Source organism: Salminus brasiliensis, chromosome 24 (assembly GCF_030463535.1).
Source record: "Salminus brasiliensis chromosome 24, fSalBra1.hap2, whole genome shotgun sequence".
NCBI lineage: Eukaryota > Metazoa > Chordata > Actinopteri > Characiformes > Bryconidae > Salminus > Salminus brasiliensis.
The window spans coordinates 23,932,981-23,944,731 of record NC_132901.1 but is presented as its reverse complement, the minus strand read 5'-3'; the positions used below and the strand labels follow the sequence as shown (position 1 = coordinate 23,944,731).

Genomic DNA, 11,751 nt, shown 5'->3' with positions numbered 1-11,751 from the left:
TCCATATTCCCACTATATGCATTCAAAAGGGTAGTTTAGATGTTTTCCATCCATAGCTTTATCATCCATTTACAGAATAATCATAAAACGTATAATTTGCACATCATCTTAGGGTATTCATGCCCTGTAGTGCTTGTGATGAGGCTCAGGTAATTAGTATACAGCAGAATAGCACTAATATACATAACTACACAAATTAAATATAAAGAAATATAGCGAATAGACATGTCTAAATATACTATATTGTATTGATATGATATCATGCAGTGTATATAAAGAAATATACTACATCTACACAAACATGAAGGTCATATGGAACACTATACTATGTACAAATATATATAAAACTATCTGGAAAAATTAATATACAATAATACTAGTGGTATGGTACAATGCTATAATACAGAATATGGTAAAAACAGTAATTATGTAAGTGTACAGTAAGTTGTAGTGTAATAGCAGCTGACTGTAAACAACGTCAGCAGCGCTGATAAGTACTGTTCATAAAGTAACTGTGGGGAGTACATTTTTACTGTACACTGAAAGTGACTCAGTGACAATGTGACTGTCAGAGAGCGTCCACGGTAGAGATATGATATAATAATATGATAATAAGATGAACAAGTAATGGAGTGACAGGGTGGGGGGTGGGGGTCTCACAGCTTCACGACTGGTTGAGTAGCTTGATAACTGCATTTATTTCAATTCCAAATTCAAAATATATATATATATATGTGTGTGTGTGTGTGTGTGTGTGTGTGTTTGTGTGTATATTTTCATGTATTTAGGTGGGTAACTTTATCTGATACATTTACCTGTGTTAAACTGGACAGTTCAGTAACGGTTAGTTAACCTTGCCTATGCAAATTAGTCTACCAGTACAACCAGCTTGACCAAACTGGTTTGATGACCAGCCTGGTCATGTTGGTCATGCTGGTTGACCAGCTAAACTAGTCCACCAGTATGACCAGCTTGACCAAACTATTCCCAAATTATGACCTGCATGACCAAACTGGTAGACCAGCTTAACCAAACTATTCTGCTAGTATGACCAGCTTGACCAAACTAACTGGTCTACCAGCGGTCAACTAGTCCACCAGTGCGACCACCGACCATTAGGACCAAACTAGTTTGATGACCAGCTTGGCCATGTGGGTCATGCTGTAGACCAGCTAAACTAATCCACCAGTATGACCAGCTTGACCAAACTGGTCAACCAACTTGACCAAACTAACTGGTTGACCAGTTTGGTTGAGTTGGTCTACCAGTTTGGACAATCTGGTCGCACTGGTGGACTAGTTGACCGCTGGTAGACCAACTCGACCCAACTGGTCAACCAGTTAGGCCCTAACTAGTTTGATGACCAGCTTGGTCATGTCAGTCATGCTGGTAGACCAGCTAAACCATCAACCATCACCTTCAAAATGAAGGTGCTACAAAGCGATGTCATAGAACAACTTTTGGTTCCATTAAGAAGAACCATGTTTGTAACAGAGATGTGAGAGTGTGAAGAACCTTCTAGAGGTCTAAAGAACCATCACTTGATGTAAAGGTTCTTTGCCAATTAAAGGGTTCTTATAACATCTCTATTACAAACATGGTTCTTCTGAACAGAACCAAAAGTTGCTGTTCTATGGCATCGCTCAAAGAACCCTTTGTAGCACCTACATTTTTAAGACTGTTTTGTTTTGTGGTGAAAACTTTACTGATAAACTCATAGTAGAACAGTAGACAGATGTGGATGGGGCCTAGGTGAACTAAGTTGAACTATATGGGGGCTTAAATATTGTAGGAAGTATTACATAAGTGTCTTTGAGATTCATACCGGTTGAGTAAGTCTACCAACGCTGGTTTATATGGAATGGCACAGTATGAATTATGTATCCAACAAGAAAAGTGCACTGATTTGTTCCTCAGAGGTCTTCCTGAAAGCCCCTCTTACTCAGCAAGTTTAGCCCACAATGGAGGGGCTCAGAGGGACTCACTGTGAACTGGGCTGTTGCACAGAGACAGAGGGCTGCAAAAACAGGATGCGAGCTCAGATCACATGATTGCACAAAGAAAAACCTTAAGGTTGTATATGACACCTGCTGAAGTGCAAGCTGGCTGTGGCTGTTTCATTTCTCACATATCTGGCGTACTCGCCGAATACACCTAATAAAGTTAGACACAGATACATGCAGAAGCCTATAAGCTGCTGTTTGAACTGTCGCACTGCTGCTGGTGTTTTCGCTGAAGTTATTCAGTAAACATCATCCCGGTTATGGGCAGTTAGTGACCTGTTAAACTTGTAATCAAGGCCATCTGACCTTTTTCGTTATAGTTTCACTGGGTGTGCTGTCATAAACATGCTGTATCTGGCCTTCATTTTTCAGAATGTAAACAGAAAACCAACCTGCTGGTGAATATTTCTGGTGTCTCTGAGTTTTTATTTCAGGGAAATCCAACTTTTTTGCATTAAAATTGGCCAAACATCATGTAAAAGAATTTAATTCATTCATTTTTGATTATTTTAGCCTTTTTTTGGATAGTTCGGTTGTTGAGATTGAATGAAGTCATCCAGAGTGATTGTTATTTTAACTATAGTCTGGCCCACAATGCCACAATGCCACCAGTAATGCAGTTACACAGTACAGCTAAACACGCTAGGAGGAGAACACAACCGCCAGCTCTGTTAGTCCAGATAACAGACGTCCATGATGGCTAGCTTCAGGCCGAGTGATGAGAAAAGAGGGCGGGACGTCCTACCCATCCAAAGAGAACGAGGCTAGCCAGCTCGAGTTAGTGAAGCGAGTTGACCCGCCTAGGTCTTGATCAGCACTGATGGTTTAGGTGGTCTACCAGCATGACCAACCTGATCACACCAGTCCACCAGTCTGAGCAGCTTTGATCAAACTAGTCCACCAGTATGACCAGCTTAATCAAAATAGTCAACCAGTACGACCAGCTTGACCAATTTGGTTGACCAGTACGACCAAACTAGTCCACCAGTGTGACCAGCTTGATCAGAATAGTCGACCCGTACGACCAGCTTGATCAGAATAGTCGACCAGTATGACCAAACTAGTCCGCCAGTATGACCAGCTTGATCAGAATAGTCCACCAGTACAACCAGCTTGACCAGTCTGGTCGACCAGTACAACCAAACTAGTCCACCAGTGTGACCAGCTTGATCAAAATAGTTAACCAGTACGACCAGCTTGACCAATCTGGTCGACCAGCATGACCAAACTAGTCCACCAGCATGACCAGCTTGACCAATCTGGTCGACCAGCATGACCAAACTAGTCCGCCAGCATGACCAGCTTGACCAATCTGGTCGACCAGCATGACCAAACTAGTCCGCCAGCATGACCAGCTTGACCAAAATGGTCCACCAGTATGACCAGCTTGACCAATCTGGTCGACCAGCATGACCAAACTAGTCCGCCAGCATGACCAGCTTGACCAAAATGGTCCACCAGTACGACCAGCTTGACCAATCTGGTTGACTAGCATGACCAAACTAGTCTCAAAACTGGTCGACTAGTTAGATAGTTAACCAGTTAGGACCAAACTAGTTTGATGACCAGCTTGGTCATGTTGCTCATGCTGGTAGACCAGCTTGACTGACCCCCCCCCCCCCAAAAAAAAAACCAAAACCCAAAAAAACAACAACAACTGGTCGGCAGGTTAGATGGTCAACCAGTTATGACCAAACTAGTTTGATGACCATCTTGGTCATGCTGGTCAAGACCTAGTCTATGTTTTTCCCTGGATGACCTGCTTTTTAACCACATTGTCCATCAAAGACCCAGATTAGACAATTACCATTGATTCAACGTTAAAATAACAAAAAAAACCCCACACGTCTATAGACGTCATAGCATCATGATCTGAGGTGTTTCTCTAAGAGCTTCTCCCACCAAACCCACCCTGAACGGCTTTGATTACGCTCCAAACGTCCCAAACGTTCAAAACATCAAAGAACAAAAACGTCGAATCGAACGTTTTTGGGTTGCCGTTGCCCTTTTAAGAGCTGTTTGGGTCCGCACGTGCTTCTCTTCCACGGCTGGTGAAAGACGCGCACACGCACACACACACACACACACACGCAGCTCGCGCTTGACCGAGAGTTACCTCTCGTGGCTCGCGCTATAAAAGACTGGAGGGGGCGAAAAAAAGTACAACACAACAGAGAGAGAGAGAGAGAGAGAGAGAGAGAGACGGGACGATTCAACAGCAGGCAGAAAGACGCAGTTTTCTCCTCCAGCCTTTTCTCTGAAGGAGTTACAGTTCATGCAAAGACCAAAACACGACTGAGACTCTGAAAACGAGGGTAAGTGACGCGTTTTGGGTCGTTTTTAGAGAAATGATGCTCAACTCCTGTCTGGATGCTGAAGTTCTGTAGAGCTGCGTTGCTAAAATAATTTCTTGTGTTCATTAAAAATAAACACAGGGGTGTTTTAATGCTTATATCAGCCATATCTGCTCGTTTGGGCTTCATACTATTTTTTTTTTAGGGGGTTTCTTTGTCAGGACAGCTTGGTGTGCCAGCCAGAGATACGTTTAAAGTTTGTTGTCCTTAATCTGTGTCATGCATTTCATGCAATTTTATGTTTTCCCCCTTTTTATGGTTAATCTAATAGTATAATAGTATATAATAATAGTATATAATATAATAACGAACACAGCAACGTCTAAAGGCAGCGTCCATCCATCACCGTTAGCTGCCCCATAGAGCACAAATAGAGAAACCCCCTGTAATTGTAATTGTAATTGTAATTGATATTTAACGTCAGATGATCAAAAAAGCATAAGTTGTGTCATTATTTATGCTTGTAGAGTTCATATTTGTCCAGCTAGGCTTATATTAGTGCTTGAGGTGATGAGGGGCTTTTTTGCTGTGAGTGAGTCCTGAGTAAAATGACCTACAGTTACCTCTCTCTCTCTCAGTCACTCTCTCACTCACATAAAGCTTAACACAGATCCTTAATTAATTTTTTTTATTTAATTTAATTTTATTCAACCATAACAATTTATTAGTTTCATAGCCTTGTAAAAAAATAATAATTCAGAATTATGAATAATTATTAATTATGCTAATTTAACTCCTACGTTCATCTCAAGTGGACACTGAGAATCCTCCCAAAACCCCAAAACCCTGCACCCTGCAGTACAGCTGTATTTACCACGCTTTAATTAAATGATAATGAATTAATTTAATACAAAAGTCATTGTCCACCCTCCACATTGTCTGCTAACCACTGATTCACAGCCGTGCTCTTTGTTGCTGACCATTTCTCATCATCATCACCACCACAAACACTGCAGAACATAGCTGCCCAGCCTGCCACGCCACACCGTCTTCATGCAGGGCTTTTGCCCCATTCTGCACCACAACAGCAATGTGAGCAGACAAGACAAGAGGTAAACAAGAAGAAAAGCTGCAGTTCCCGCAGACGACCGCTAGAGGCGCCAATGCGCGTATAACGCGTGGTGGTCTTCAACGAGTTGTGGGGACAGAAAGCAGATCCGTCTTTATTCCATCATTTGTCCTCGTTTTCCCAGCAGTGCACTTCCAGCAGCACTTCTGAGTGGCAGTGTGTGCTTTGTACTGAAGAAAAGTCATTACCTCGTTTTGCAAACGAGCAGGTGCCTGGGTTCACTCTCCGGAGGCGGCCAGTGTCTCAAAGTGCACTTAAAAAAGGCCATCCAGGTGCTACCACTGACCACACACTACTGACCGTCCTGTGCAGTGCAGAGCTGACAATGAAATGGGTGGCAGGGACGCACCATCTGTTGCTTTAGCAGTGGGTAACACGGCTGCCCTCCGTTCTGCAGACCTGGGGTCAAATCCCCAGCTGGGCCAGAAAAACAAAAGAGGCCTTGAGCAAAACTCCTTATGCTGCTTTAACCGACCTCTGATGTAATTCAGTTGGTTAGGAGTGTTGACCAGTTGGTCTACACTTACCATACAATTACCATGTGTAGGATTTCATCTTAATGGAAGTGATTCATGAATGACACTTGGGCACAAATGACCTAAGTAACCTGTACGATAAACATGTACACGGCGTCTGTTATTGTTAAGTAAACACTGTTAAATTTTTACACTCACCGTGTTCATTTACCGCTGGCAAAGTGGCTGCGTTTGCAATTATGGTTAAAGGAATATCTTGTGAATATCTTGATGCTCCACTAGCTGAGCGCTAAGAACGGGTCTGTTGATTATTCTGTGTGTGTGTTATGTATGGTTGCTGTCATGCATGTTTTTCACTTATTGACACAATGTGAATCTGCCTGTTGTTCTGAACACTGAGACAAAATTTCGTGATGATTGGACCAATAGAAATGCTCCAAAATGACTTGAAATAACATAATTGTGCATTGACTTCCACTGTTGCTGTTTTGAAGATATGAGGTTTTTGTGTGACAGTAACGAATAATTATATAGTTATGATTAAAAAACACAACACATTTTAATACATAGCTATTATTATTATCAGAAATCAACAGAAATCTGATAAAAATACAATTTAACATCAAAATTTGAACAGTATTCCAATCTGGAGGCAGATAATTGCCAATAAATATTGGAATTTGATGGTATTTTATTTTGTAATATAGTAAAATATACAGTTTTACATAATATGAGTATATTACAGTATATAATATACAACTTTATGACATAATATTCCCAAAACAACAGCTGAAAACACATAAATTATGTTTTTTAAGTCAAAGTCCAAGTTAAAAACATTTGTAATATAATGATATTATTATTATTATTATTATTATTATTATTATTATTATTTGAAATATTTGATATTGGTCCAGTTTGCATGAAGCTTTCACATAATGTAAAAAAAACAGCTGCCAGATTCTCAAAATGTGAAAACTACAAAAACAACCCAATAAACAACAGACTGTAAGCTATACTATACTGTTATCTGTGTATCTGAATGAAGAGAAATTTGGTGCTGCTGGTGATGATCATGTAAGAAACGGGAGCCCAAATACAATTTATTTGATTTTCTATATAAACCTCTTGTTCTTTAGTGGGATGTATGTGGGTGGTCTCCTGGCATCAGATGTTTACCGGTTCTAAAGTCTCTGTTGACTTTTGTGCAACATCATGACTGGGCTGTTTTTGGATGCTGTCCCATCACTCATCCTCTAAACGCTCTCCGAGATAAGAGTGGCGTGAGTCCCCTCCAGCAAATAGAAACTAGAAGCTAGCCTCTTCAGGGCGACTGGGTGAAGTGTACAGTTGGCTCAGTGTTGTGGGTTCAGTGTCACTGACTTCACTGTGCTTTTGTTTCTCTTGTCTTTGCAGGTCCAGAGAGGTGGCACGGACAGAGAGGATCCGTGGCAAGATGGCCATCTCCACTCAGTTGGGTTTGCTGTTGTGGAAGAACTTCACCTACCGGCGGAGACAGACCGTAAGCTCCAACTGTTGCTATCCCTCACGTTAGGGCATGTCTTAGATCCTGACTTGTGAAAAGTGCTCTCATGGCTTTGTGGAGGTGATGGATGGATGGATGGACTAGATGATATAGAGATTACACAGTGACCGCAGACACTTCTTCAGTGATAGCTGCTTCAAGCCATTGTCTGACACATCATGTATAAAACTGGTGCAATTTTATACATGAGCTTGAAGCCAATGTTTAATCATAGAAAACCAAACATGCCAATCTCCTGGGCCTGTGCAATATTACAGGTTTGACATAATTGTTAGGAAGGCTTTAAAAAGGATGTTATAGATGTGTCCAGAATGATGGGTTAAGCTTTAAATGGTTCTAAACATTTACATTTAAGGCATTTAGCAGACGCTCTTCTCCAGAGTGACTTACAAAAGTGCTTTGCTATTTACCCAAGAAAAACCTCAGTTAGTTTGAATAGACTAATAGTTCAAAGATCCTCTAATCTTAGACTCTACTAAACACAAGTCAGTAAGGAGACCATAGTACTCTTCTCTTCGCCTGAGTACTCTCAGAAGAGGAGGGTCTTCAGTCTGGGTTTGAGGACAGCGAGAGTTGGACTCTGCTGTTCGGACACCCAGGGGAAGTTTGTTCCACCACTTCGGTGCAGGACAGAAAAAAGCCTGGATGCTCGTCTTCCGTGGATTTTGAGGGATGGCGGGTCGAGCCGAGCCGTACTTGAAGCTGGAAGGGCTCTTGGTGTGGATCGGCTTTTGACCATTGCCATCAAGTACAGAGGGGCTGGTCCGTTCTTGGCTTTGTAGGCCAGCGTCAAGGTTTCTAAAATGATTGAGAAAGCTGCATATCAACAGAAATCAGATAAAAATACAATTTAAAATCTAGATTTGAACAGTAATCCAGTCTGGAGGCAGATAATTGGCAAGTAATATCGGAATTGGATGGTATTGTACTTTGTAATCTATTATAATATACAGTCTAATATAATATGAGTATATTACAGTATATTAGTAATGATTTTATGGCTTGTCATTCCTAAAATAACAACAGAAACATCAAACATATGTGTTTTAGAGCCAAAATCCTGCGTACGCTCATGATTTCTCCATTAAACACTCCTGATCCCACTTATCAGTTAACCCCCAGGTTCAGTTGGTGTGTTTACATAGTGAAATCATCTCAATTTACTGGAAAAGAAGGATTGTCCTGAACAGCTGATGTTTCAGGATCATCTGCCACCCCACAAACCTCACATTACTGTTACCCCCAACCACCCCCCTCCCTTATTCAGGGCCCAGCATATCCCTCTTTAGACTGTTTTGTCCATGCACAGAGGCCTGGCATGTGTTGTGGTGCCCAGTTGTTTACCCTTTTTTTTGTGTTGCAGCAGTAATGTAGTGCGGTAGATAAAAGAAACAAACACACTCTTCAGGGACACCAGCAACACAGCAATGAGCCTCATACAAAATGGCTGACTTGGTTTGCTGACATGTTTTAAAGCAGCACTGAAAATAAAATGTGGTTGGAACCACAAGACAGAGAAGTATGGCATTAAAAGACTGTGTGAAACCAAACGTCTGCCTACATGTTGCCATATCGTGTAGATTTGTAGAGTCGAGTGATTACATGGATATTAATAAAGAGTTCAATTTGTGGAAAAAAGTGAATAGTTTGGACTAGCTGTATGTTTTCATGCAGTGAAATCATTCCAATATAAAAGCTTGTGCTTAAATGCTTGAATTGATTTGGTGCTATGAAAGTTGGCACCTGTCCAGGATACAAATATTGCTTTCAGATGCCCCCCAGTCAGTCATTTTCAGCAGCCACGAGTTCAGCACATGCGTATCTTCTCAGAATCTGCTAAGAAAAAATATCCCAGGTGACTCCTCAAGGAAAATCTAAAGAACAGTCAAACATTATTTTGGTTTGTTCAACACTTTTTAATAGTGCATATTGTCATATGGGAGGTTTTATAGTTTTAATATCATTCCAAAATGTAGAAAATAGTAATATTAAAAATGATATAATAAAAAACCCTTGATTGGTAGGTAGTGTATTGGTTTGAAAATGTAAAAGGTTTAAAAGTTTGTGGTCACATATAGCTAGAATATCAAGGGCATGCTCAATGTACAGTACCTGTTAATGCAAAAAGCAACAGCGCCTCAGAGGGAGAGCAAAAGTACCAGTGAACACGTCCGAAATGGGAAAAGGAACAAGATGCTCTTCATTATCAACGACTCTTTCAGTTCAGTGTTGAGCATCTACGTCAAGTGCCTGCTAATCTCAGTTCTTGAATCTTTTTAATGGAAATGGAAATGTCATGTGATCGAGCTGCACATTGAGCATATCGCTTGTTAACCATTACTGGGAAATTGAAGGAGGCTATGATAGTCTCTAAGTCTCTAACCAATCACTGTGTTAATACTATGCACTTTGCATAGTCTAGTTGCTATCACTAGTGGTTGGTGTAGTGTAGTGGGTCACAGGGGTTTGAGGGGTTTGATTCCCCAACTGGACAAGCATACCCCTCTACACCAATAAGGGTCCTGGGGCAGGACTCCTCACACTACTTTCTCCTACCTGAGATGATTTAACTGTGAGTCACTCTGGATAAAGGTGTCAGTCTTAGTCCCAGATGAGTGTTTCTGTTTAAGATCTTCCTGTATTCTAAATTTTGGTCATTTTGGTCAAAGCAGTTTTAGGCAGAGCAGTATACAGAGTTACTATATCTCATTGTTTTATCACAATATTTGATATTGTTGGGTATGGACTAAAATGCTGAATCAGATATTGAAAGAATGTATCCAGTCCAACCAAACATGCAGTCTACTGGGCCTGTGCAGTATTACAGATTTGGGATAATTGGTAGGAAGGTGGGAGGCTTTGTGTCCAGAATGATGGACAGAGCTTTAAATGACTCTAGCATGAATGTGAAAGCCTATATATCAGCAGAAATCAAAGAACAAAATACAATTTAACATCCAGATTGTTTCACATTTTAGCAGTAATCCAATAAATATTGGAATTATCTGGTATTTTATTTCCTAATATACTATAATATACAATTATCATATATGTAATGGTCCAAAGTCCAGCACACCTTGGTGATTTGTCCACTTTAAACACTTCTGATCCCACTTATCAGTTAACTCCCAGGTTCAGTAGGTGTGTTTACACAGTGAAATCGTCTCAATTTGTTTTGGATTCCAGTCTTATCCAGTATCAGATCTATTCTGAAACGGCCCTCACTCTCACTGCGTAGTGTAAAGTGATGTTAGCTGCATGCTTTCGGTGTGGTTGTCCAGTGTTTGGGCAGTTTGAGGTACTCATTGACTTTTAGGTGCTCATTTTTTGTGAAGAGCTTCATTTAAAAAGCATCGATTTTAAAGAAGCAATCCTGAATTGTCTCTGTATCACAGTATCATGAGATGCAGAATTTCACAGTATACCGAGATACTGAAGATATATTGTTATTCTTCCATTGATGTTAGAAATACAGTCTCAATGCCAGCACTTCAGCAAGGCTTTCCCTCAGAAGTAAAAAGTGAGGATTAAAGCATGTTAAGATCAGCTAGACCAAGATAAGCCGAAACGATTTAACCCGAGAAGCTGGCACAACTTCACACACCTCTCTCCTCTTGTCTCTCACAGATCCAGCTGCTGATTGAGATCGTGTGGCCTCTCTTTATCTTCTTCATTTTGATATCAGTGCGACTTCACTATCCTCCCTACGAGCAGCATGAATGTAAGTGACCTGTGATGAACTGTCCCACACAGGGGAAATCGAAAAACTCTCTCTTCGCTCTGTTCCAGGACATTCTGTCCACTTCCCCTTCCTCCCTTTGCTTGCGCTACATGAGCTAAGGATCACGAGAACCGATCCGAACACAGGCTTGTCTTTGTATTAAAATCATGCTCATAAAATCATATCTTAGTAAGTAATATCATATTCAGTATAGGTAGAATCTAACCTTTTTATATAATATGAAATTCCATATTTGTGGGAAGCAACTTATTTCTATCTTGGTTTTATTAAGTTGAAGTTTTATTAGAACAGTATTATAATGTGATATCTTAGACACCTTGGCAGATCAAGTCTTCACTTGCCAAAAGGCTATTTTTGCAGTTTAATACAAGATCTAACCTCGATCCTAGCTTGACTTGAAAATATGAATAATTTTTATTTATATAACCCATTGACCTATAATTAGCTCCCTAGTTGAGCACATGGAACTAAGCAAAGCCTGGGACAACTGACCTTTTGACCTTTTATTCTCATATAAAAACAAGCAAAAATAACTTTTCCCTCATTTCTCACATCTTTGAT

The 11,751-nt window shown here is 40.5% G+C and overlaps 1 protein-coding gene across 2 annotated transcripts in view; it reads left to right on the top strand.

The window, feature by feature from the left end:
- The first annotated feature begins 4,104 nt into the window (after positions 1 to 4,104).
- Positions 4,105 to 11,751, top strand: part of abca1a (ATP-binding cassette, sub-family A (ABC1), member 1A) — a 46,999-nt gene continuing 39,352 nt past the window's right edge. For both annotated transcript variants that reach the window (XM_072670284.1, XM_072670283.1), the window contains exons 1-3: positions 4,105 to 4,318; positions 7,319 to 7,424; positions 11,076 to 11,169. In XM_072670284.1, coding sequence (XP_072526385.1) covers positions 7,359 to 7,424; positions 11,076 to 11,169 — 160 coding nt within the window. In that variant the 5' untranslated portion in view covers positions 4,105 to 4,318; positions 7,319 to 7,358. The remainder of the gene's footprint in view (positions 4,319 to 7,318; positions 7,425 to 11,075; positions 11,170 to 11,751) is intronic.